The sequence below is a fragment of the Lichenostomus cassidix genome, chromosome 7, assembly GCF_008360975.1.
Source record: "Lichenostomus cassidix isolate B80296 chromosome 7, HeHo_3.0, whole genome shotgun sequence".
NCBI classification, from domain to species: domain Eukaryota; kingdom Metazoa; phylum Chordata; class Aves; order Passeriformes; family Meliphagidae; genus Lichenostomus; species Lichenostomus cassidix.
Genome location: NC_139488.1, coordinates 12,039,753 through 12,066,907, shown reverse-complemented (window position 1 = coordinate 12,066,907; position 27,155 = coordinate 12,039,753). Strand labels below are relative to the sequence as shown.

General features: G+C 41.9%; 1 protein-coding gene across 2 annotated transcripts in view; it reads right to left on the bottom strand.

The window, feature by feature from the left end:
• Window positions 1-341: 341 nt before the first annotated feature.
• The window catches only part of KLF7 (KLF transcription factor 7), a 65,692-nt gene continuing 38,878 nt past the window's right edge, over window positions 342-27,155 (bottom strand). The window contains exons 3-5 of one of the 2 annotated variants that reach the window (XR_014853438.1): window positions 15,708-15,831; window positions 7,959-8,887; window positions 342-7,846 (exon numbers count right to left, since the gene is read on the bottom strand). Coding sequence is in view for 1 of the 2 variants with exons in the window: in XM_085066206.1 (XP_084922332.1) it covers window positions 8,836-8,887; window positions 15,708-15,831 (176 nt within the window). In the remaining variant the exon portion in view is untranslated. Of the gene's footprint in view, window positions 8,888-15,707; window positions 15,832-27,155 lie in introns of both variants that reach the window. The other variant, XM_085066206.1, reaches the window with a different exon arrangement.

Below are 27,155 nucleotides of genomic sequence, written 5' to 3'. Positions count from 1 at the left end.
TCAAATAGCAGAAATCACTGACTCCAAAAGAAGCAGGATTACAAGCCAAATTCAGTCAGTTTATAAGAATAAGAGCTTCCTTCTTGAGCATCTTTTCCAAACGCAACATGTGGCACAGCATGAATATAAGCAACACTTGAACTGTCATGAAATACATTAAAAATAAAATAAATTATTTAAATCCAGAAATATCATTCTGAAAGGTTAAGCACATTTAGAAGTTGTAATTTTTATGTCAATAACTATTTACAGAACCATAGCCTTAACTGATACTCCAAGAGCCATTTCACTCTTCACCAAAGTTTTCATAAAAGAAATAATATACAAGGCACACTAAACACTGTCGGGCCAAACACATTCTACTGTTTATTACACATATTACATTCTTAAATAAAAATGCGTCACATAACATTTTTGCATAGATATCTTACAATATACCAATTTAAAAAAGAATTATGAAACAGACCAGTAACAAAAATAAATTTTTTCTTCATTAATAATTTTGTAACATTAACATACCACCATCATATAATACAAATAATATTTTTAAATCTTAAGACTTTTTGTACAGCAAAAAAACTGACAAAGTAATATATTTATATATATATATATATAAAAAGCTTAAAAAAAATAAAATGTCAAAAAAAGGCAGAACTGAGGGCTACAAGATTGGGTACTTCTGTGATATATTAGAAATACCAGAGTAGGCCTGAGAGAACGCGACCGAGGGCATCTCCGAAATGCACTTGTCAGACACATCTGGTAAAAGAAAAATTATAGTGCAAAATGAAAGTCCTTCAAGCAACGTTGTTTTTTTGTTTTTGTTTTTTTTTCTTTTTTCTTTTTTTCATAGGGAGCATTCATACTTTTCTTGTTGTTGTTTTTGCTAAAGAAAAATTCCCCAAACAAAAATCTAACGTGTGGTAGAGAGCAAGAAAAGTTTCAAAGAACAAGAGGGACACCAGGTCACTTTGCAAAGTGAAAAAAAAAAAAAAATCTCAGCCTGCATTATTATTTTTTCAACTAGATGAGCAGACATGCCAACCTAAGGCCTTGTTTCTAAGAGAAAAGCTGTTACAGTTTATATGCAGTGATTTAAAAACCAGGTACTTAAATTGGTGCAAGAACCTTCCTGTAGAGGTATCTTAATTAGTTGAAGCATTTCTTACACTTCAGCTTAACTGCATAGGATGCCAATGCAAACACAACCCAGGCAATCTGGTAACAGGTGCAGCTACAAAGTGATTTTAACTACACTGATATTTTAATGTAGGGCAGCTTCCCTAGTAGAGACATGGCCTTGGTAACAAAGTAGTGTTTAAACCAGTGTTTTGATCTACTTCCAGAATCTGACAGGTCTGGGGATTTAAACACAGAGTGATGGGTAAAATGTATGTTGCAAAACATAAAGATCAGCCCTTCAGCCATCAGGCCTTCCAGGGACTGCATGTTAGTTTTTCATTTCCCCGAGAGCCCAACAATAAAGGCTAAAATTGCCATGTTTCTGTCCATTCTAGTTCCCTTTTAGTGTGTACATGCGAAGCCCTCATTCCCCTCCCTTCCCACCTCCCCTCCCAATCCCCAAATTTGCAGCCTACTCATTCACAGTACACAGCAACATGTATTTCCCAGTGCTGTTGAAAACTTTCCTACAAAAGCTGACATGATTCCTAAAATGCAGTGGCAACAGCAAGTGCCCTCCCTAAACGAAAGCAATAGGCACGGTTGGCTACTACAAACTGTAAGTCAGTAGCTCAGTTTGCTCTTCTGTGTAGGTATATACAGTATACTGTTGTACATCCGCACCCAGACAGAGACAGGGTGGAGAACCTGTTATCTGGCAGTACATAGAAGTTAGGACCAAAGCACTTAGAAAAAAAATCATCAAAGCTTTCATTTTGAAAATCGCAGAGTTCCAACTTCAATTATTACACCAAAAATGCCATCAACAAGCATTAAGGAAAACTATAAAACCCTGTTTGAAAAATGATGCCTGCATTTGAAAGTTTTCAGGTAGGGAAACTCATTCTTGAGGTGATAAACACAGTCTACTCCCCATCTCCACATTTTTATGTATATAATTTATATATACAACTGTATCATTATATATATAATTTATATAGCACAAGTATTCTCAAGAGTTCTTCCTCTAAGGGAGAAGGAAATTCTCAGCTTTACAACACAGACCTTAGTACCTGGCAGGCCAGATCCTACAGTCCTTACAATGCTAAATCTTGCCACTGAAGCCTGTGCAGAGCTGTGGAGGAGAAAGACTGCAGTAGCCATCCCTAGACTATTAATAAAAAGAGACACAAGTGTGACAAAAGGAAGAAGAATATCCAAGTCTAATCTGGTAAAGATCATTCATGAAGGTGTAGTTTAAATGCTAATGAAAGACAGGCAAGGCTTGTCAATGAACAGTTGGAGTATCTTGGGAGAAAAGTATTTCCATTTCTTCAAGACAGAGTTAAATAGTTATTGTCAAGCATTGGGTTTTTTCTTGGTATGCAGATATCTTTACAAGTGCAATTCTATCTGAAATCAGCAAAGAGTACTTTAGGAGCTCTGGGTTAGAGCATTGCCCAGGATATAAAAGCTCAAAAACAGTCTTACTGGATGGAATGACAGAATGTGCCAAGTCCTGAATGAAATCAAGAGTAAAAGCCCTTGATCCACTGAGTGCTGGCCTAGTAACATTAAATTATTTACAAAATTTTCATCTTTTAAATTTTTTTTAAATTTAAAGATTTTGACATACATTAGGAGGCGAGGAAGGGAAACATTTAAGGAAGTTGAATTTCATCAGCTTTGTCAAAAGTACCAATTACCCTGTCTTTTGTAAACAGACAAATAAAGTGTGGTAAATAGGCAGAGCAACCTTTATTTTAGATACAAACCCCAGATTGTCTAGGGTCAGATAAAAATGAGGGACAAAGCCTGATTCTGTAGATATCAGAAAGGTCACAGCTAAGATATACGCAATCACTGCAATGATCATATTGATCAACTCCGTTTTAGCTATACACCCCAGTGATTAGTTATTTTTTTATGCCTGAAGTTAAAACAATTCCAAAAGCAAGGATTGGAGGGATCCTCTTGCATTCAGGTTCTTCTTGCCCATCTTGTTTGGTCAGTCCTTCCCATGCATTAAGTGAAAATATGCTACCCCCAAATAATAGCAATTCCAAAAAGTCTGAGGAAAATAAGAATGAATGGAAAAAAAAAAATTCACCTTTGGAGAAATATGTTAGCTTAGATCTCAGGTCTTGGAAACCACTTCTGAGACACCACATGGATCTTCCAGGCTAACAAACTTGTTTCTGGAATATCTGGCTGGTCCCTGCAGCTGTGACACATCTCAAGGTATGCTATGGCTTCAAACTGGTTTGCTAAGTGTTTGGGGTTTTTTTAAGATTTCTTCCTCTCTAGGTCTCCTCATGAAGAAACCTTATAAAATTTAACAAGGATGAAACTCTCAGAATAGGAGAAAAAAACCTATAGACCTGCCCTACAGTCTGTTCCATCAGCACAAGACTATGAAGAAATAGAACCAGTACACATTTAATCAGTGAGAGCTGTGAAATGAATCATAGAAACACAGAAAAATTAATATTGGAAGGTACTTCTGGAGTATCTTCCAATGTTAGGAGGTCACCTAATCCAACATTCAACCCTTTGTTTAAAGAAAGATTAGTTAGATCACAATGCTACTGCTCAGGGCCTTGTCCAAGACATTGAAAGAATCTAGAATTTCACTTCAGTTGCCAGTTTAGCCAGGTAATGCAATTGTCTAGACTGAGTGCTAGTTATTGAAAAAGAACAACATAGAGATAATAAAAAATGCTCTGGATTCTGCAATCTGCTTTTCTGTTAGACCAATTTTGATAAAATATATGTGATGTTTTATGTTGATCTTTATCTCCTAAGGGGAAAACCAAAGAGAACAAAGATGTACTGAAGTGTTGTTTTAGTATAAAAAGTGACTAAAATACAACATCACGTGTCTTCATATTTGATATAGTACAAATGAAAAAATAATTTTTTTAGTTTCAAGTAAACCATCAATCATTATGTTGAGAAAAACAGAATTTTGCTTGCCAGGCCTCAAGCTGGCAGTATAGAACTATATTTCTATAAGCATATTTTTATGCACAGATTCAGCAAATTTGATTAGAAAACCATTTATACTGGTGCTTTCTGAATTATTTTTTATTAGTCAGTTTTCAAAACAGAATCTTGTCTTCGAGTATAAGTTGTCTCAATTAGATAATAAGAAAATCCAGAACAAATAAATTATATCAACACTTGATATGATATGAAGCACATCTTGACCTGGAATATTCTGTCTTGGTCTCCCTATTACGAGACAATGATTGACATATTGGAGCAAGTCTAGCAGAGAGTCACCATGAAGGTTGTGGAACACATGATGGATGAAGAGAGGCTGAGGGACATGATTCAGCCTTAGGAAGAGAAGGGTGAGTGTAGATCTTATTGCTATCTCCAAACACCTAACCAAGACTGTAGAGAAGAAGCCAGACCCTTCTTGGAGGTGCACAGTGGAAGAGTCACTGGGAACAGGTTTGAACATGGAAAATTTCAACTTGACACACAGATTTTTGATTTTTTTTTTTAACCATGAAAGTGGTTAAATATTGGAACAGCTTGCACAGAGAGGTTGCAGAATTTCCATTCTTGGGGATATTTAAAACTCAGCTGGATATGGCTGTGAGCAACCAGCTCTAGTTGAAGGTTGGCTAAGATGGCCTCTGGAGGCCCCTTTCTACATACATGATTCTATGATTGACTGCTCTGCTCCAAAATATTATTTAGCTAATCACAAAAACTCACACTTGTTTTAGTTGCTTCCTCTGTATACACTATTTTGTGAGAGTTTTAGCTCAACTTGTTTTCATCCTATAGTTCCACGGCCTTGGAAACCACAATCTGACTTTCTTATAATGGCTTCTGTTTTGCAAATAGGCATAAATCTAGCATTGAAGGAAACAAGGGTAAAGCTTCTCCTTTCTACAGCTGGATAACTCAGTCCTCAACTGTCATCAAATAATCTATTTATGGGCTTGCTTTCACCAAGCCTTACACAGAGCCTTTCCTCTTTAGTCTGATTCTACTTATAATCTACAGAGAGAGGACAACTGTACAACTTTAGCAAGGAGACACAGGCCCAAAAAGGAACTAACTATAACAGACTACACAAGTTTGAAGTGTACAGCTTAAAATATCTGCAAAGAAACAAAACTTGTCATTGTAAAAAACCAGTCCTGGAATGTGTCATTAATTATGCCTTTCCAAAATGGAGACTCTTTCTATAAAATGCCAAAGTTACGGTTCAAAATTTTAGTAATGACTAAGACACTTGCATATGAGCACCCAAAAACTGAAGTCAAGAGATTGACTGAGTACACCATATATACAGCTGAAAAATATCTCCCTTTTCAAACACAAGAGGTGGTTCCAAAGCTCAAATTTTGGCTTCAGAGTTCAAGACCTGCTACAAAGCCTGAGAAATTTGAAATCAGCCTTTTACCTCCCTTCTTTCTATGCTTTTTACGCTATTTGGATCCGTGATTTAGATGTAGGCCTGCCTTTAGAACAAAGTAAACAGATATTTCAGCTTTTTTTTTTTCCACCCAGCTTTTTTCTTGTTCTGGCATATTTAAATCAGATGCCAATGAGACCATAAATGACAACTGGAACTAAAAAACAGTCTTGCCTGACTTCTTCCAATTTAAATAGAGTCTGGTGCTTAAACCATCACTTAATAATTAAGGTTGGTGGACTAGTGATAGTACATCTAAAGGCAGGTGTGTTCAGAGGACAAAGGAGGATATTTATGCAGGTTCACAGCCAATGAAGATCATAGTGGACAATTTGAGAGCATAAATTGTAGGACACTACAGTAAGGGAATTCTAGGATTCTCTTATACTTTTTCTAATCTAATGCACTCCCTGGATGCTCTACAGTTTCACACAGCTGAGGTTTCAGTTCCCATTAGACATTTTCCTGAGGGGCAGCAGAGAGGCAGCAGCAATCTCTGCTCTCTGGTGACCAGTGACAGAATCCAAGGGAATGGGATGGAGCTATGTCAGGGGAGGTTCAGGCTGGACATTAGGGAAAAGGTCTTCACCTAGAGGGTGGCTGGGCACTGGAACAGCTCCCCAGGGAAGGGGTCACAGCCACAAGCCTGCCAGAGCTCAAGGAGCGTTTGGACAATGCTCTCAGGCACATGATGGGATTCTTGGGGTGTCCTGTGCAGGGCCAGAAGCTGGACTTGATGATCCTTGTGGGTACCTTCCAACTCAGGATACTCTGTGATTCTGTGATCAGGCAGGATGCACTATATACTCCAATGCAAACTGGATTCTAGGGCCCTCAGTCCCAGTGGAACAGCTGGGTGGAATGGCCATAAAAAGTATGCAAATACAGAAGTAGAGAAATACGAGATTGTCAGCAAGCAGTGCTCTGCAATTTTTAAATGTATACATATATATATATAAAAGCATATATATATACACATATAGAGTACAGTTAGTTTTAAATCTTTGGAATAAATTCAATTTTTGTTCTCTCTCTCTTTCTTTCTGACTTTCACTCTCTCTCATGCTCTAATCACGAATATTACATCATTGTCCCTAAAAGATGGTTAGATTTTGGTCCATATTTCATGCCATATGGGCCAGACATCGTATTTCCCCCCTGTCCTCAAAGTGTTCAGTTGACAGTCACAGTGTTTTGTGAAAACTGTGAGGAAAACCAGCATCTTTTGAATAAATTCAATCTCTCACTGGAACCAAAGGTTGCAAAATGCTGAGAATTCAAGTGCCAAGGATCCTGGTGACAGCTCTTAAATATCTACTGAGTTTCTTGTTTGCTCTTTTTCCCCCTAAGAGTAAAATTTTACCTCCCAAAAAATAAATTAAGGGAAATATTTAACAGTCAGTAAGTCAAAACAGTCAAAGAAGGGCAGTTGGCTAACACATTATAAAAGAGCAGCAACCATTTGTGGACCACACGCTATTTTGTTTCATTTCTAGACACCTCTTGTAGGGATGGTCCCAGAATATACAAAATATACAACCTAATGACCACCTGCCTGCTTGCATAGGCCATTTTTATGGTCCTAAATGCAGTCTTTGGAGTCAGGGCCAGTGCCAAATATGTTCAAATACAAGTTATGGCAATACATTTTTTAGGGTTTTTTTCCTTTTGTAATGAAGACTTTAATCCACTTTGAGGCAAAGAAATCGAATTATCAATAGGACGGAAGGGTGAGCATGAGACTTCCACTTCTTGATGATTCACACCGTAGGCCAAAATGGACCTCTAGGTTAGTAATACTTTAGACCAATCATTTGGAAATGCCTCACTGCTGTATGTAAAATCCCTCCCTTCAACGCTCACATGATTACATTTTTTCATATAGGAGTGGGCTACAGCATCAACTTGATGAATGGAAAAGCAGGACTTTGATAATTTCTTTAAAGGCCTAATGCTGAATGAAGCCATTGTACTTGGAAGAGGTTCTTGATTTCCTACTCAGAGACTGGAGTAGGATTTTTGGCTTGGGGGGAGTTTTTTGTGTAAGATGCTGAACAAACATTAGATTTAAATTAAAACATCTGCAGGTGCTCTTTACACAAACAGAAGTCTAATGTTTTAAATTGGTTAATAGAAGAACTGCAAGAAAAAGCAACATAATTCACCACTAAATCACCGTGGGCTGTGGCTAACATGCTCACATGATGTGGAAGGAATCCTGTAGTCATGCCTGTGTGGCCAGTCCCAGACTGATATCCAGGTGAAGACAAGGAGTTCTGAAGATCACTTGTTTGTGGAGAAAGGAGAAAAAAGGTTTAAGCTTCCAAACAAGCTTTTAAAGTTTTTTGTTCAAAAAATAAACAAGAAGTCCTAGCTATGGCAATAAGGTGAGGCTTACAGAGATATTAGGTGCTGTATCTCAGGGGTTTATTCCTTGGCTACTTAGCCATCGTGGCAGCAGCTTCCAGAGTCCCTAGTGCATATGTTGTGCAATAGCCAAAAAAAAAAAAAATTAAAATTAAATCAACCAACAAAAATATAATCCTCCGTGAAGTCTACATAAACTCAGGCCAAAAAGAGGATATTTGTGTCACAAGTGTCACTCCACAGTCTGCTGCCATTAAGGCCACTGGTATTGACTTAAAAGGATCTCAACAGCTCAGTTCTAGGAAGAAGAACCAAAACCAAGACAGGTCAAAGTGTCTGTGAGGAGTCTGATGCACTGAACATTAAGAATTCTCAGACAAAGAACAAAAAAAGAAGAGGTTAATTTTGGCTACCAAACTGGGATTTGGTTTTCTAGGTCATTTTTCCCCCCATCTATTTAAAAAGAAAGTTAGTGCTACAAATATGCAACTTCAAGACGACATATTCTTCTACTGAGTTGCACTGAGAAGCAAGTTAGATAAGCCCCTCCTACTGCCGTCCTCCTGCAAGGAAGCCTCCTCTGTTTTCTTTGATTTCCACTGGCAAACGCAGGAAGCAAATCCAAGAGGGATGAAGTACTGTAAGCAATTGTTCTTTTTCACTGACTTCACCTCTATACCATTTCCTTGCCTGCATCTTCTCCCATCCAGCTGGGGCAAGGCATTAAAGAACTGATGTACGTATTGAAGTGTAACTGGGTGCATGACAGTGTGAGCATGTGGTCCTTGTACAGAGGATTACAAGGGATCAAGTTCTCTTCTCCTGTAAGGTAGCACGTTGTAACTTGAGTTCCACTTTCATCTCACAACACTTAGCCCAGATGACATCCACGCCAAGCTGGCTGATATTTAGATATGTCTCTTCATGTGGAGGGCAAGGTGATCCGACCTGGAAAAACACCTGCAACATAAAGCAAGCAGGAAATTGAATAAGTATAGGCTTTGGAAAACAGGGTTTCTGCTCCTTCCTTGTGATGTGAAGGATAAAATATATATCTAAGTTTAAAGACATTCCTTGGGTCATCCATGGATCACCACCAAACTCTGTGTGACTGACCTCTGTAACCACTGCCCTGGCTCTTCAGCAGCTAAAGAGACTACTTTTCTCCTTCCTCTGTTCCTCTCCCTCCTGCCTCTTTCATTGAGTCAAACATCAGGGAAGAGTGCTCATCTATGCACCTGTACTATAAAACCAAATATTTAGGATGTGTGTGTTTGCATATTAAAAAAAAATCAGTTTTATTCAAGTACTCAACAACATCATTGTTAAAAATACCAGCTTTCTCAAGTGCCCACTACTTGCAACAAGCACTGAAGAATGATGTTAGTTTTGAAAGCTGAATTCTCATTTCTAACTCCAAATTGGAAGGAAAACTGGTTCAGAGTTTGAAGAGTGACAATCCTTCAGGCTTCATATCTCTCCCTTCCTCTCTGCTGGGAATCTGGGAGCTAATATGTGGATTCTGATGAACATTATCTCCCTGAAGGATGTTGATAGAAGATACTATGCCTGTTTTGTAAGAGTGACAATTGAGACAGAGAAGGCGAGCAAGTTGTAAATCACACAGGTGTAGTAACACCAGTTGGGGTGGGGGGGGGCGGAGAAAGCCAGGACCTGAGCTTTCAACTTCTGTTCTTTATTCACAAAGATTTTTTTTTCCATCTCATTAGAAAACATAATGTTTTGTCATTCTGAACATGTAGCTGGATCCTGATGAGATAGAGTGGCAACCCTAAAGAACTAGCTGAGTTTTGGGGCTGGTCTAAACATGTAGTTAATCGGGAATAAGGTAGAGCATAAATTTGAAATGAAGCATCTATCCTTTATTAACTCCCTCGCTAAAGGCTTATGACTGCCTTCTTCTGAAATCCACTGCCTTTTTCTACTTGATCCACTCAGGAGGTAGGTTAAGATACTCAGAAAAAAACACACTTAATCCATGAGGAGAGCAACCCCACAAAGAGTTAATCAAAAATTCATATTCTAGAAGAGCTGCCTTGTAATACACAAGCTGCAGGGCACTCACAGCAGCAGAACAGTAGCCCAAATTCAGGAACTTCACAGCACCAAGATCTTGTCAGAGTGATCAAGGGAATAAGTTCTCAGAAGGACAAGTGCTTTTCTTACCTTTCAATATATGCTTTATTCTATCAAGTAAGCAAAAATACTTTTTTGACTCCACACCCATTAGACATGGGATTGAAAGTGCCAATTCATTTCTCACCCACCGTCACAGTGTCATTTAAGATACATACGGCACCGCAAAGCAAACCACAGGACAAGCAGGCAGTGGTTCTGGCTGCCTACCCCACAGCCCTAAAATGGAGCCTGTCTGTCACAGTGGCAGGACTCAGACACACTCAGAAATTAAACTTCTACTAGAAACTTCAGTTCAGCATTAAAAACCAGAAGGTTTTCAAGTTTCCTGCAAATCCTGGCTTGCCTTCTTTCCACCTTAAGCCACAAGGCGCTGGCTTATTTATTTTAAAAACATTTACTACAAATATCATACCAACCCCCACACATCTGTGGCTTCTGAGTGAACTGGTTTTGTAGGCTCCAAGAGCACCAGGAACATACAGAACTGACATGCCTGGCATGTCTTTTCATTGCTCCACAGAATCAAACTACAAAACAGCCACCAATAATGGGCTGAAGACTATCCAAATGGCTTATTGTGAGAATCAAGATAGCTCATACATGGGCACCAAGTGTATTTGTACAAAAGCAGTAGCTGAGTATTTTGTACTTTTCAGAAAGAAGCAGATGAACAAATTGAACAACCTAGAAAAAAAAACAAAAAACAACACTGATAGATAAAAAAAAGACAGTCAATCTAAAGGCAAATAGTACCCAAAAAATACCCAAAGGAAAAACACCCTAAGTAGAGAAAGTCTGAGAAAGAGAAGAACGATAAAAATAAAGCTATTTTAAATAGCTGGGGGGCCTTTTCTGTCCTGCTGGAGTATTCCACTGCACATGTAATTGATCTGCATCTCCACACAGAGATGAGTGATCAACAGGTACATTTTTAGAACAAAGACACCTTGCAACAAGGCACCTTCCGTAAGCAAAGTCATATAATAATTTTCTATGAATGAGCATAACTCTGCTCAAGTCAGCCCTTCTCTACTTGCAGGGCTTACAAGGGAGTTAATACCTTCAGAATGGCAAAAATGAAAGACTTCAAAATAGGATGGAGGCTGCATTCCTCCAAGTTCCTACATGAGGCACAGCAAGACAGACATGAATATGACAATGGACCCTGGGCTTTCAACACAGCAGGCTCTGCACAGCTAGAATTTTCTAGCCCTAGGGTGCCAAAATACACCCTTGGACCAACGTCTCTCTCATCAGTCTAAACTGAGAAAGCAGCATGCTCTGGCTACAAGGGCTGCCAAAACAAAACAACAGCTTGAGTGGCTGCCAAAAAGACATGCACCAGCTGGCACTTCAGTCTAGGACTAGTCATAAGACCACCACCCAAGCACAGCTTTTCCTCTCCAATTGTCTCTTTTATAGATGGAACCCAGGAAAGTGTATGCTGAGTCACGCCATAGCAAGATGTGTTAAACATATAGATCCAATACATTGTTTCACGTCAATAACCCCTGCATTAGCATCTATAGTATTTTAATAGCTAATAAAATGGTGCCATATTTGCTAGTTTATAGCTAATAAAATGGTACAATACTAATTCTTCATATTCTCCTGCTGACTAATTTTGTTCCTTGTATCTCTTGGTAAGGCTGGTGGATGTGGATATTTATTTTCAACAGTAAAACAGTCCATACAAAGTTTTTGCAGCTAAATCATGCAGTCAAAAAGCCTACTGATTACTGGACACACTTTTTTCTTTCTGGGACTAGAGGTAGCAGTGGAAGAGGCTCCACAGGATAAGCTGTCAAAGGAAACTACTCTCTTCAAAAATTAAGAAACAGGAGCTTGCTGGTGTCTAGTCCTGTCATGACACAAGACTTTTGCTCTGTATCTCTGGCTCTACACCTCTTTCAGTTCCAGACCAGCTCTGCACATCATACGTGGGCCCATCACAGCCTTCTTCATCATCCCTCCCCCAGTCTAGCTCTTCCTAGAAAGGACAGTTTATGCTAGAATAAGACATTCTAATTATAAAAGTCATAGTGATGTGTGATACATAAATTCCCTGCTCCCAAATATGATTCCTTCCTTTCTCTTTTTGCTGTATCTCCTTAGCAACACAATACTGCTTGGCACGGAAGCCTCTGGAGGAGAAAAAGGGAAGGTAAGTACAATGAGAGAGAATATATTGCTCAGCCATTTTTATTACCAGCTGTGGATTTTCCACAGTGGGATGTGTTCATTCCAGCTAAGTGCACTCCAAGCTTGCTATCAACAAGGAAACCATGTTCACATGTGCACACACGCAGAGAGGAATATGCACCCCAACAGTCTGGCACTAAGTGGCTGTCTCCTAAATACATATTTACGTAGAATAAGCAAGTGTCACCACCCTGTCAAACTCTTCCCCTTGAAGTGCTGAGGGTTTGCACTGTGTGCGGAACAACCCTAGCCTGTGTTTCTGAAGGACAAAATTCCTGGGGAATGCTAATAACCAGCATAACCCTGATGTCTGGAAGGCACTAAGGACTTTCCTGTGGTGCTTTCTCCACCACTTTAGCTGATTGTCCTTTCTCTCCTGTTGCCACAAAGCCACACGCCATTTGCAGTACATATGATATTACTCAAACCAGCAGTAGTTTGCCAGCTATGACTAACACTGTGATCTGTGGGCTGCGTGGTGTTGGGATAGGGCTGGGAAAGCAGAAGAGAATCTCATCCTCTTATCTCTTTTGTTATAAAATTGACTTGTACACAGAGGACATTAATACCCTTTTGATGTTGGTCAGAAGGTGAGAGACACAAGCACATCTAAAAGCAGCCTTGGAAGGGAACTAGAGCCAGACTGTGTGAACAACATTCCCTTCTCCTATCTGAATCACCCCTTCCATGCTCTGTTTGCCAAGAGACAGCCTTCAGCTCTGAGCAACATGCATAGGATTTGTGCTACACCAGTGTTGTTAAAACAGCTCCAATCAGCTCCTTAAAATCCAGCAAGCCAGCATGTCTGAGAGAATGGCCACAGCTCCTGTCAGTAATGGCTAGTGTAGCAGTATAACGGGTAGCAGTTCAAATACAGAGAAACTGTGTTCCAGCTGGAACCCTGGCTCAGGAAGGCACATCTTTAAAAGTCTGCCTAAATAACTAAAGGCAGTTTCAGGCTCATGTTTCAGTGCTTGCTCGAGGTGACCTCTGCAATAGGTGGTAGCAGAGAGGCCTGGGAATGAGAAAAGAATGAAAAACAGTAGTATGGCAGAGTGGGGCAAAAGAACAGGCACTGTCACTCTAAAAGCTTGCAACAATTAACTGGGGGAATAAGGATCAATCTGCCTCCTATCATCCCACACAGATGGTATGGGCATAGAGTTTAACAGCACACAGTCCCCAGCACTCTTAACTTTATTAATAATGTTTTCCCTTCATCTACAGATTCAGCAGAAGAGCAGAAAATGCATTAGGTGATTACAGGAATATATCTTTTGACTGCAGTGACTGAGTTTGCTGCCAAAGAGGAAAGCTAGGTAGGAAGGGATAATATGTAGAGGGAGAATAATGAACACTTAACAAAGGGCTGAAAGAGACCTAGGAGTTGAAAATACTGGCTATATTTCTTTAGATCTCTGCTAAAAATATTGTTTGTCCTGACACAGAAACCCTGGGGCTGTGTGTGTATGTGTATGTGTGTTTGTGCGGCCGCTCAGAGGAAAGAAAAGAGAAAGGCAATGCCTTACATTTAAAACAACGAACATAATTGTTCTCATTCACAGAAGTGCTTAAACAAAAGCAGAACTGCAGAGGTCCCTACTTGGCTTATCCTGTCCCTCATTCTGAGCAAACAAAAGATAATCCAGGGATAAAACAAAAGATAATCCAAGAGGAAGCCCTCCATGGAGGAAGGGGGACGGTAAGAGGGGAGACAAGGGCAGAAGAGCACTTAAGGAGATGAAGCTCTTGGAAAGGCAGGATGTGAAAATGATCAAATTTCCTTCCCATAAACGGATGGGGTCCCTTGTTTATGTCCCACACATCCTCTCTCCACGCATATTCTCTGTTGGTCTGGTGTACCCAGAGGCTTCCTAGAGCCTTTATTGTATTACAAAACGTTTCCTTATCACAGTCAAGAACCTTAGTGCTGCATTAAAAAGATGGGTAATTTTCTTAAGCCTCTTTTAAAAATATATATAAATAGGATTAGCTGGATAACATGTTCAGATGCAAGCACATTATTTGATTACTCAGTAGTGGATCCAGGTTTCACCCAGGGCACTGCCAATCTTCAGCTGGGGGGGTGAATGGGGGAGAAGTGCCCATTGTTCGATCCTGTCAGTGCTGTCAAGAGTCATTACAGGGGTAATTGCTTTTGCTCCACCCTGCTTTCTTATCAATTTGGACTGGGGATGTGGAGAAGGGTGTCCTTTGGTTTTGTTTCTAAATTCAAAGAACCCAGCTTTCAAAAACACTCCGCACCAAGCAAGGATGACCAGATTTTTTAGAGAAGCTCAGTATTTATTGGAGCAGCAGCAGCAGCAGCAAGGACTGTAAAACCAATCGCATGAGCGGCCCTAGGGGAGGCTCTCCGGGGGAGCTGCTGGGTGCTCAGCTCACACCTCATTTCTGAGTGCCCAGAGCACTGCTTCCTGACAGGCTCCTCAGGAACCTCGGCTCTGCACACCTGACAGGCTTTGAAATCTGGACACTCACGGAATTAAGGTGCAGAGTATTTCCCACTTCAAACAGATGTCAAGGGTGAGATTTAAAACTGAAGAAAAATATTCACTAATTAGCAGAAATGTGCAGAGATCACTGATCCTACACAAAACAACCCCATGAACTTGAACTGTAAGGTATGTTTAAATCACTCTTGGGCTTTTGAAAATGGTGCCCTTTGTTATCTTTTCTTTATGTTCTTCTGCTACATCCAGGGAAGTCTGGGGCCCCTAGACTCAGTGGTAAGAGAAGACAACGATCATACAGAAATAAATGCTTTTTTCCTAGAGGTTTCCTATAGATTTGGGGCACTTGCAGCGCAACAGCCACACACACTCCCCATCCCTCCTGCCATACACCCATGTTTTTCTGAGGCCCATCCTGCCAAAATGTGAGTAGCCAGCAGTGGTGCTTAGGGTAGTCCTTGAAGCAGAGCAAATAGAAGGAGTTCTACCTTTGTGAGCACAGCAGGCTTACAGGATCAGGAGACAGAAAGCTGGGGAGATGTTATTTTGAGAGGTCCATCAATGAAATGGTCTAAGGTCGTCTGGATGTACTCTCTGCTTTAAGAGTATTAACAAGAGCTGCCCTATGAACTGAATCCTGTGCCCACAACACACACCAGCAGGGTTCAGTCAGACCTACATTTGGTCCCACATTTCTCTCTGTGCTGTGGGATAGAAACAGCTTAGACTGCTTAGGAAGTATTCACCATCTGCCAGACTGCCTGGCCACCGAGGCAGAGAGGACAGGGGCAGAGCAGAGGGTCCCTCCATGGTCCAGGGATCGAGGCAGGGGTACAGAAGAGGCCTCTCTGCTGGGAGCCATGTCTCTTGTCTGTGGGAGCTGGCGGCTCCAAGCCAGTCACAAAAGTCCACATGTTTCTTGAACACCATGTTAGGAGCTGCATTACCTGTCACAATGGTTGCATTTAAAGGGCTTTGCACCCGTGTGCTTTCTGTAATGCCTCGTGAGCTCGTCACTCCGTGCAAAACGCCACTCGCACCCTTCCCACGAGCATTTGTAAGGCTTCTCACCTGCAGAGGGGAGGAGAGAACAGTCAGCGTGGCAGCAGCATTACTGAGCACTCAACTTGATAGCCCTGTGTCCTCCCACCCTGCCTCTAACCCATTCAAGTAAGTTAGCCCATCACACAATTCATGGTCAGTGTGGGATAGAAATAACTTTGGGCTTATGATGCATTGTACTGGGGATAGTTCCAGTCCAGATTTTATCACTGTTAAAATGCTCACACAACTTTACCTCCTGTTTCTACAAAACCAGCCAATTGGCCTTTGAAGAAGCCCCAAGTATGTCCTCAAATGTGTATGCAGCTGTGTGGTTGAAGCTTCATTTTCAAACAGCTTTGCAGTTCACCCTAACCTTGTCAGATGCATTACTGTGGTACCTGAGTGACCGTGCTAACACCTGAACACTGTACAGGTGTGCACAACTCCAGAGTGACCACCACTACTGCATCACATGCCTTACTCTGATTTTATTTACCCTTTGCATGGCCAGACTCATGTCTGTTCCCCTAAACCATTCACACCTGTGGCTAGCACAGGTTTTTCCCATGAGAAGTTTTCTTGTGTTTTGTAAATAAAGATAAAGTTTGGATGTTGTTGGAACAGTGTCCCAGAACTTGGGCAGTGCAGGCCTGGCCAATCAGGCCTGGGAGAAGGCTTCTGACTGACCAATCTGGGTGACTTTTGAGAACTCTATATATGTGATGAAATCAAAACAATAAAGGTCATTCCTTCTTGCCACTGAGAACTGGTGCCTTCATTACTCTGCTAGCTGCTCAACAGCGACACACACCAGCTGCCCCAAGGACTGCATCTTTTTTACTTGCTTCTGGCAACAAAATCTACTCCTTGGATCAAGAAACTATGCATCAGGGTGTCAAGTGTGAGAGAATACATTTTTACTTCTTTGAATCAGCTGGTTCTGCCCCAAAATATTAACAACACCACTGAAGGCAGTGAGTGCGCCGGGTAAAACAGGGGAGATTCTAGTCTGCTGGTAGGAGTTGGACTCAATGATCCTTGTGGGTCACTTCAAATTCAGGATATTCTATGTTTCTGTGTTCATATCTAGCTATCTTCTAATGCACATCAGTCTCTGCAGATCAAAGTCTGTCATAGTGTAACATCTGTGGAGTCATTAAAACCTTCTGATGAAGAATTCCAAGGTCTCATGACTCCCTTTTCCTTATTCAGTGCACATGCACTGGTGTGCATCCAAATTTAACATCTCCCCCCACAACAAATGCTCCAATGAATCTCCTCCTATATAAACTCTATGTCACTCTTCCCCATGCAGTCAGTTGAGATAAAATACAGACAAGAAATCACTTTCACTACCAAGCTATTAAGTGGATTATTACTTATTTATTTGTTCTTAAAATTGCTAAGAATGTAATCTTAAAAAACCCACCACAGGCCACATTGAGGTTGCAGTCTGTGTGACCCCTCTAGGCCAGTCACATGAAACAATCACTTGACCACAGCAGACAGTGCAGAGACACAGATTGCTGTATTTAGTGCATCTATTCAGCAAGTAGAAGAGCAAGATCTGATTATCGGAGACCTATGTATATCATGATGATGAACTGGAGAAGCCAGAAAGAGCAAGAAAAGGGAAAGGGAATTGCACTAAAATACATGAAAAAGATGCTGCTCTCTGGTGAGTGAGTTTCTGCAGACATCTTGTAGCACAGGCAGCTGTGCTGCACAGTGGTCATCTGCCCCAGACAGAGCAGCAGAATGGGCTGAGACCTTAACTGCAGTTGAGCCATTTTACTGGCGTCCGAGAAGTTTCTTTGGCTCAGTAGTTCAATTAAAGAATTCATTGGGATGAAGGTGTGAAGAGGGGGCAGCAGCTGGCAAGACTACACCAAAATATCCACTTATCCCACGGTTCCTGAAAGAAGAAAGGCCAGCCTGGATGTGCCTGTTGTGAGTCACAGTCCTCCATGGGAAAATGTCCAAAAGAGCAATGGACTGAGCCAACAATAACACTACCCTCTTAGACTGTGCCTGCTTGGTCGTCTCTGCAGACTTACCTCTTGGATTTTTATTCTTTGAACATGATTTCTTCAGGAAAATAAAAAGTTAGAAACTTCTTGTTAATGAGCAAGGTGCTGTTGTCTTGTTTCCGGGCTGGTTGCTCAACTGTACCTCAAACACTGTCACCAGTGCTGGCCCCAAGCACTGGAGCTGCAGTTGCAGCACTCTCCTCCTGGGCCCTTTGCACCCTATATAGCAAACTGCATCCGCTCTCCTCAGAGAAAAGGAATTTCCCAGGCCTGGTCCCATGCCCATGATGGCACACTGGTTTTGTCTGAACAGCTCATGAATTGTTTTAAAAAGTTGTCAGTAAACAAGTCTCAATGATAATGCAGTTCCTTGGTTCTCTGACGCTCTCTAGTGCCTATGTTAGAGTGGAGACAGCAAGGCAGAGAAACTGCCTTGCAGCACGTTTGCCACGCATGCTGCAAAGCAAATGCAGAAAACGACTTCTCAGCCAAATCTGGCAGGTACAGCCAGTCTCAAGGATACAGTCATCTACCGAGCAAAAGGGTGAAGGAAAAGCATCCTGGGCTTTCTGTGAAACTATATAGGCTATTAGGACTGAAGTGGAGTTTGGCTTGTTAAAATTTGTCAAGAGCTTTGAAAATATACAGTGCTATATATAGGTTATGAGAGACAGAAATGCCAAGCACTGTTACTGGTAAACCCACAGAATGCCACATATCTCTGTTACTTGCTGCAGGGGCTCCTCTCCCAAGTGTTCCAGCTCTGGCATTGCACAGCCCTGAGCTGAGTTTTGCTTTCAGATGCTTATTCCTTTGTAACCCAAGCCCTGTTCTGCAAAATGTCAGACAGTACCTCTTAGTGCTCCAGCCTGCGTGCTGGCATACCGTGTTCCCAGTGGCACAAGGTAAATGCAAAGGAGCACAATGACCTTTAAAGCCATGTCAGACGGCTCCTTGACCCAGAGAACTCAAAGAGGTTAGATTTCCTGCCCTCCTGAAGCTGCTCAAAAACACAGGAGGGAAGGAGGAGAGAGACCTGCTTGTCTCTGCATGTAAAGACTAAGAACAAACTGCTCCTTTAATGGCTGCTTTCACCTTACATGAAGATGAAATGGAAGTGTATCTTGTCAAGGTGCTGATATGTAGAAAGCATGGGAATGAAGGAGAGGGGAGGGTCCTCCTACCTCAGTGCTGGCAATAGCAGGGAGAAGAAATGGGAAGGATCCTTTCCATGTGTTAGGGTGTTCTCTTGTTCAGAGGCTTAGTGAGAATAAAAAGATAGATGATGAAATCTGCCTCTGCTGAAGGCAATGGCAAAACTCCTACTCACTTCTACAGGGCCAGGATCTCCCCTTTTTAAGAAATTAATTATGAGCTTCAAAATCCAATTAAAAATAGGAACATCACGGGGCTGTGCCACATTGAATTTTTTCCTAATTTCTCAAATTAAAAACCACTCTTAAAACTTAAGGCTCTATGCCTTAAGTCGCCTTTATTCAACACAAGGATCTGTGCAGTCCTTAAACAAATCCATAAATCCACATTTATACAAATGGAGGAGCCAGTCCTTATCCAAAAATAAGCTGATACCTAGATATGCAGCTATTAAATACTAAGTTCTTTCAGTTCAGAACTTACTCCACACCATGGAGCTGGTTCAGATTCCACACATCCATAAATGCACCTGGGAAGGGCAGGCAGCCAGCAGTGCAGACATATTCAAGCAGTGAATTATGCAATTTTCTTAGATGAGCACTAGTGTTAAAAAAATGTATCATTTGCTTATGGAAAATCTATAACCAACCCAGAACACTGGCTTTCAGCTGTTTCTACTTCACCCCCTGGGAGTCAGAGACACTATCTAGTGATTTCAAACTTACTGACTTGTAGTTTCCATGGGCAGCATGCGCATCAGAGAGCAGTGCAGCACAGAGGAGAGCTGCAGAGATGGTGGGTACCCAGGACCCAACATCCACACTGTGTGCATTTGAGAGGTCCCAGACATATTTCTCTTGTCCAAGGAGTAAGGCAGTGTTTGCTAAGACATCTCACAGAAGCTGTTTCAGCAAAGAGTGATTAGTAGAAACATTAGGTTACAGGACACAGAGGTACCTAACCAAGATCAGCTGAGGACATGATCACAATACTACAGCACACAATTGGCATATTATACTTCTTAAAGCTGCATTATTTATTGCCAATCCCAAGGGTTAGAAAGTCATGAGTCCACTCTTCCACAGAAATAATGAGATTTTAAAGAAGAAAACAATAATATTCAGACATTACTTGCTTTCTGCTTTGTAGATAACCTAGGGCCACGATTTTAAACTTCTCTTTGCAGCCCTGCAGGCTAGGAACATTTATTTTGAAATACAGAGGAAGAAATTTGCTCTCTATCCCTCGAATTTCAACAGCAGGGACTTTAAGAAGAAAACCCTCCAGATTTTGGGATGAGCACAATAAGATCACAGACTTCCAACGCTATGGGGTGAAACCCTGGGTCCATCCAAGTCATAGGAAAAATGTTTATTAGGCTCAAGTTTTACCCTGTATCTTTACAGAATTGAAAGCAAACAAAGATATTATGATATATTATGATCCATTCATATCTATTTCCTTACCCCTCCCCTGCACTCTCTTGTAGGGCACTTAGTAAAACAATCAAGTAGTTTAAGCCCCCAGTCTTGCAGTGAACTTGAGAGGAGAATCACAGTCAAAATCCTTGCTGATACTTCTCTGTGCTAAAATGTGGTAGGGACTCCTTTTGTCCCTCGACACTCCTTTTTGATTTAGCCAAAGATGTTTAAAGAAACTGAGGGGAAACCCCCAAATCCTGTATGCATATTTTGAAAGCCTTTCAAAGAAGATATTCATTGCATTATGTTTGAAGAGCTCCTTAAGAAGATATTGCATAGCTACACAAAGCTAGCATGCAAAAGTGTGTTTAAGAAAACAACAGAAAAAAATCAGCATGTGTTCTAATACACTGTGAATTATTTAAATATATATAACTTCCGAATCAAAAAAGAGTTGTCGGAACGAAACACAAATATTTCCTTCCTTTTTAAAATCTGTAATTTAAGAACCATTTAAAATGAAACAAGTTCTAAAAGTCTCAATGCCTAAGAATAGGTATTGAAAGACAGCTTCAGCTACACTTGTTTCAAGAATGATGTTCCTGGAGAACTGAACAAACTGTAAAATTACAACTGAGAAAAGGAATTAAATGCAAAATTTCTTGCTTGTATTTTTCCTAAAAGGAAGCTCTGGGGGTCTGAGCTGTGTGAAGAAATGTGTGAAGAATCAAGTAGTGCTACTGGCTTTTTAAGAGTGTTTTAATAACTTTCCTTGCTACCCTAAGAGTGTTTTCATAACTTTTCTTGCTACCCTTTCTGAGAAATCCTTTTGGGACCTACTGTTCCTGGGCTGGTGAGTGGGACCATGCCATTGCAGCAAGCAGCAGTGTCCCTGCAGGATGAACCCAGGCATCCTTCAGAGGCTGGTGCCCATGGGGATGCTGCTGCTGCAGACACAAGCCACTCAGAAGTGCCAGAAGCTGGTGTGGCTTGAGAGGAGAAACAGCCCCCAGATCACCTCGCAGAGAAATGCCAGGCAGGCATTCCTAGTGCTCTACAGTTTATTGTGAAAGTCTGCCTCAGCACAATGAGACGCCTAATATGGAGCATCACATTACCAATATTTTATATTTATGTAGCACTCTTCATCTCCAAGGGTCCCTGAGAGCTTCACAAGCTACATATGTGGCATACCAATGAAGCCAAGCCATAATTCTTTTAATTAGCTGAACATCAGCACACAGCACATGGCACAACAGAAAATGTTACTGGTCACTCCTCTCTTCCCATGTGAAGAGCTACATGAGATTTAATAGAAACTTGTCTCAGAAGGACATTTGGGTTTAAGAAGCCCTGAAAAATGAAATCTAACCAGATAGGTCTCCTTAACACCAGTGCCTGTCCTCCCTCATTACACATATACACTTTGTCAAATACGAGACACAGAAGAGGAGTTACCCCAGATCTGCTTCTTGTTAAATATCCCCACTTACACACCAGATTCAGCATGTTACCATCACATGGCTCAGGCAGCTGCTTTGCTGGTGAGGTTACAGAAAAGCTAGTGAGCAGCTGCAGTCCAGCTCACAACAATATCACCCTCTTTTTAAGATTAATAAGTTCATTTCTTTAGCAAAAAGGAAGAGCAGGCTATTTAATACACATATCCTCTGGAGATCAATGCTAATATCTAAGCGTATGTGCGTGCAACCCATCAACCAGTAAAACTAATTACAAAAATCAATTTCAGATACTTTTCTGGGCCTTTCATTCCTCAATATACTCCTAATTGATTTTTGTTGGAGAATAGAAAGCCTAATTAATACTTTTATTATTAAAAAGGAATGCAAAGGAGGGGGCAATGGTCAGTGCTTAACTGGCCCACCAATGTTTTCTACCCAAAAAAAGAGAAAAAAATTGTTAAATTGGCATTTTATTCAAAGTTTTGCCACCTGCTGGAGAAATGGAAAAGGCTTTGAAAGGGTGACAAAGCACAAGAGAAAAGCTGGCAGAAGACCGTATGGGGCAGAAGAGGAATGTGACAGGATTGTGAAATATACAATGTGAGAAGGTTGTACCTATTTTTAGAAGGGCAGGGATGATCAAGTGTAAAAGCAGTACATTTCCATGAATGATGTACAGTTCCTTTCATCCAAAAAGGTCAACAGTGCCCTTATAGAGAGGTGACTCTGATCATATCTATATTAGAGATGGGGGAAAAGAGGTTAAGAAGCAGACCCGAAGTCCAATCAGTCTTTCTATAAACTTCAAAGCTCCGAGTTAGTTCCTAAGGGCCTTGCCAAAGCTTGTCTACTGAGCCAGCAGTCTTCAGCATGTAGCCATTCAGGATACAAAAGGAAACCAATTTTTGCAGCATTATGCCTTACACACACACAAGCACCTAACACACATCCACAAAGCCCACTTGCCTAGCTGAAAAGCAGAGAAAAGCAAAGCATGTAGCAACATTCAAAGAACTGAAAATGTTCCATTTTCTACTCAAGAGGATGCATTTAACAAGGGCACGTTGCCATCCATGCCGAGCCCTGAAGGAGGGGAGGAATGCCTGGCTTTATCTCTCTGAGTCTGTGCAAGACTCCCATTGAGAGTGACAAAGCCTTTGCAATGTGCTCCCCATTCAAACCCCCCTCCACAGCTCCTCTCTGAAGGAAGCTTTGGGATGGTGAGGAGCAGCACTGGGGGACAGCTGCTGGTGCCAGCCCGAGCACACAGCCCAAGCTTCTGCCCCATTAATTGCCGGCACATCCTCCCTGGGCCAGGCCCTGGGGACAGCAGCAGAGCAGCAGGGACAGGCAAGCACCCGGCAGCAACACCAGGAGCAAAACTACCCAATTAAGCCTCCAGAATAAGTGGTGTGGAGGGGGGAGGAAAAGGAAGAAAAGAAAAAAAAAAAAGAGGAGAGAGGAGAGGGGAGAGGGAGGGAGGGAGAGGGGGCAGGGGGAGGGGGAGGGAGGGAGGGAGGGAAAAGGGAAAAAGGAAAAAGGAAGAAAAGGAAGGGAAGGGAAGGGAAGGGAAGGGAAGGGAAGGGAAGGGAAGGGAAGGGAAGGGAAGGGAAGGGAAGGGAAGGGAAGGGAAGGAAGGAAGGGAAGGGAAGGGAAGGGAAGGGAAGGGAAGGAAAGGAAAGGAAAGGAAAGGAAGGGAAGGGAAGGGAAGGGAAGGGAAGGGAAGGGAAGGGAAGGGAAGGGAAGGGAAAAAGAAAAGAAAAGAAAAGAAAAGAAAAGAAAAGAAAAGAAAAGAAAAGAAAAGAAAAGAAAAGAAAAGAAAAGAAAAGAAAAGAAAAGAAAAGAGAAAAATGGAGTTGCTTGGCAACGGGCAGGCAGAAGCAGCTGTGCAGCAGGTCGGGCTGGTACCCAGGCGGCAGGGCCGGCCCATTAGCACCCCGCATCTCATGCATTTCGTGCCGGGGTCTCCTAGTAACAGCCTGTGCACGCCAGGCTGTTGCGCTTCCCCTCCTCTCCTGTTTCTCCCGATCACGCGAGGCATCGCTGTTTGCCCTAATTACACATTCTCCACTGCTTCAAGCTGCCATTACTTCGGTCCCCAGAGGAGCAGCAAGAAATTTTTAAAAATGTCCTCTAATAAAGGCTTCTAGTTTCAGATTCTGTGGAGCTCTGTGTGCTCAAAGATGCAAGGCAAGGTAGCAGCGGCAGAAGGAACAGATGAAAAAGGAAAAAATTCAGCAGCTCACTGGGTCAGATTCTTTCAGCACCCTGAAACATGTTCTCTTCCCTTTGTTTTTTGTAAGGTATCTTAGAGGGTGGGCAGTGAGACAGCCTTTAAGGGACATGGTGCGTATTTACATAATTTGGAGCAGTGTATCAAAGACATGCTCCTTGGAAACCTATGTTTCAGGTCAAGAGTTTCTGAGAAATTCAAGACTATATATAAAGGCAAATAGGCCAGGAAAAACATGAGACACACATGTATCACGGACTGTACTCAGAAATGACAAAAGAAAATCAAGAGGAACAAGACTCCCCTTTTCCAGATGCTAACATTTTAAATGGTTTTGTTTCATATTTTTGCTAATGAATGTAGGTTTTGCTTAGTCAAACTATTGCAGTGCTGATGTTATTTAGCATTTACCATCTACTCCCTTTAGCCACCAGAAAATCAGAGAAAAGATGACCAAAATAATGATGCAGACTGACAGAGACAGCACAGGAATAAAACACAAGGGGAAAAGAATATATATACCTTTTGATTCCCCAATTTTGTCAACAACAAAAATGGAAAAATACTCAGGATCTCCATCATTCATGCATTGAATTCGATTTGGGGGTGGATGCAAAAGGGAAATCATGTGCTTGGGCTTAAAGCAAACACTGGCAAGTTCTTCCAGTAAAGGCTGCCCTGATGCCCAGGCAGAGCTACCTACACAGTGGCAGGCACGTGATGTTTGAAGGAGATCCCATCCTTCCTGGTGCTTGCTCTGTCCTTGGGCAGAGCTGGCAGGCTGCACCCAACAGCACACGAGCTCCTTGCTTCTCCACACTCAGCAGGGCTCAGTAAAAAGGTCTTGGCAATGCTGCTGGGCAACCCTTGGTGAACCAAGCAGACTAATCTCAAGAGCACAAGGCAGCAAGAAAAGGTAATTAATTTTACCAGCTAGGAAGTTTCCCCATCTGGATTTTGGAAAAGGCACAAATGACTACCTCTGCTTGGCTCTAAGGGGGGTACGTGCAACCAGTTGGAAACCACCCAGGTCATTCATGCTGCCTGGTGAGTGTAACCAAAGGAGAACGCACATGTATTATGACATTCCAATGCTGGGTGACCCTGTGTCTTCACGGAGGAAAATTAAAAAATAAAGAGGTTTTCTGCATGAAACGTGTTTCCTAACACACATTCAAAGCCAAACAAAGCCCAAGAAAAAAATCACCTTTGGGGTTCTATGGGTCTTGTAAAGATTAATGATAAAATATCACTCATATGGAAGTCCGTTTACAACGGATCATAGCTTAATCCATTCAAGCTAATTTTTACCCAGATATTCACAGATAGAAGTCTTCTATTGTTTTCAACTACACAGGCCAAGTTTTTAGCTAAACTTGTTACACTGTGCACAGTTCTTTTCTCTCTGCCTCTTTCCAACACACATGCTCCAATTTCTAAAATAACAAACAACAACCAGGCTGGAAAAAACCCCAAATGCGGAAAATTTCACTCTGAAGAAGGAAAGGCTTTGCAAACTTTACAGGTGACCAAGGTGTACAAATGGATGTTTATACTAACTAATGTATTAAGACCTCTCTGTGTGTGGTGAGAGTCCAGATGTACAGAAGGAAGGAATAAATCCCCACTAAGCCTCTGAATGTGCACTGCTGTACCGTTGAGTATACCTTTCTTTCGGAACTCAGCTGGGCATCAGCTTTTATCTTGAAACTCATGTTTGTCTTCATTAGCTTAGCTAGCATGCCTGCAAATGTTTTTTCAGCATTCAGTTTTTACAGCCACAGTTTTCAGTCCTGAGTTTTGAAGGCCAGACATCTTCAGGACAAATCTGCCGAACACATTTGTGTGTGTATCTGCAAATGGGGACTGGGATTGCAAATTGGCCTGCAGTGTTTTAAAGGCTTTGATTCTTATTGAGCCTTCTTATCACGTCTAAAGCCGAGCAGTGGAAAGATTTTAGTTTTGCAGTTGTTGTCCTGACATTCTTTCACCCAATGTGCAAGTTGATCCACACACAGAGCTGAGGTATTTAGAGCTCTGTGCAAAAAGGAGTCCTGAGTGGCAAATCCACAAAGGTAAGCACAGATGCATCACCTATTGCTCTAGTGAGAATCTGAATCACTGCATGTGTTATGAAGGGAGTAAGCCCCTTTGAAGCCCCTTTATATGGCAGACTGCATCCAATTGCCATTGTGGTGATAAAGGGTGATCAAACACATGTTGAAAGGTAATGGTATGTTGAGAACAATCTTACTAATCCTCCTACAGGTCAGTTTGTCCAATCTCCTGCTCAAGAGGGGTCAAGATATTTTGTCAAAATGTATTAATTTTTGGCTTTCCTCTTAACATGGATTGCTGCTTTGCCCTCAAGAGGATTCTGTGTGGAAACACATCATGGCTGTCCTGCACAGCACGAAATGCAGCTTGGATGGAGTCTGGGCACAGTTCAGAGTGTAGGTCCTGTGGGACACAATGCCACTCCATTGCTGGGCTTAGTGCCTGCCAGCAACCATGGGAGTAGCAGGCTTCAAAATCCACCTATCCAAGTCCTTCCCAGCTCCATTTTGGCCTTCATCACTCACTGGCTAGGCAGAAAACACCTTGTGACCTCACAGAACCCTATGCAACAGCAGCCCATGATGTCACCTTGCCAACACATGCAAGCACACAGAGACTGGGCAGCCACTCAGCCCAGGACATCACAGCCTGAACTCTGGCCAACATGGCAGGCCGAGGCAGCTCACGTGTCAAGATGGCATCCTTGCAAAAGACCAGAATGAGGCTCGTCCTGGTGGTCTTCCTGACCATGGTGCTCCACAGGCTGTCTCTGTCATTTGTTGCTGTCAAGTGTATGGCCGAAGAATGGGCCAGCAGCACTGACCCTTGCAATCCTCAGGACCGGGTCAGGTTCAGGACGGACATCAGTGCTGAGGGTGCAATGAAACTGACTGCTGTCACTGAGAGCATGACTGCTGCAAGGACCAGCACCACCTGCCTTTGCACTTCTCAGGACAGGGACTGGGACAGGGTCAGGGTCAGGACAGACATC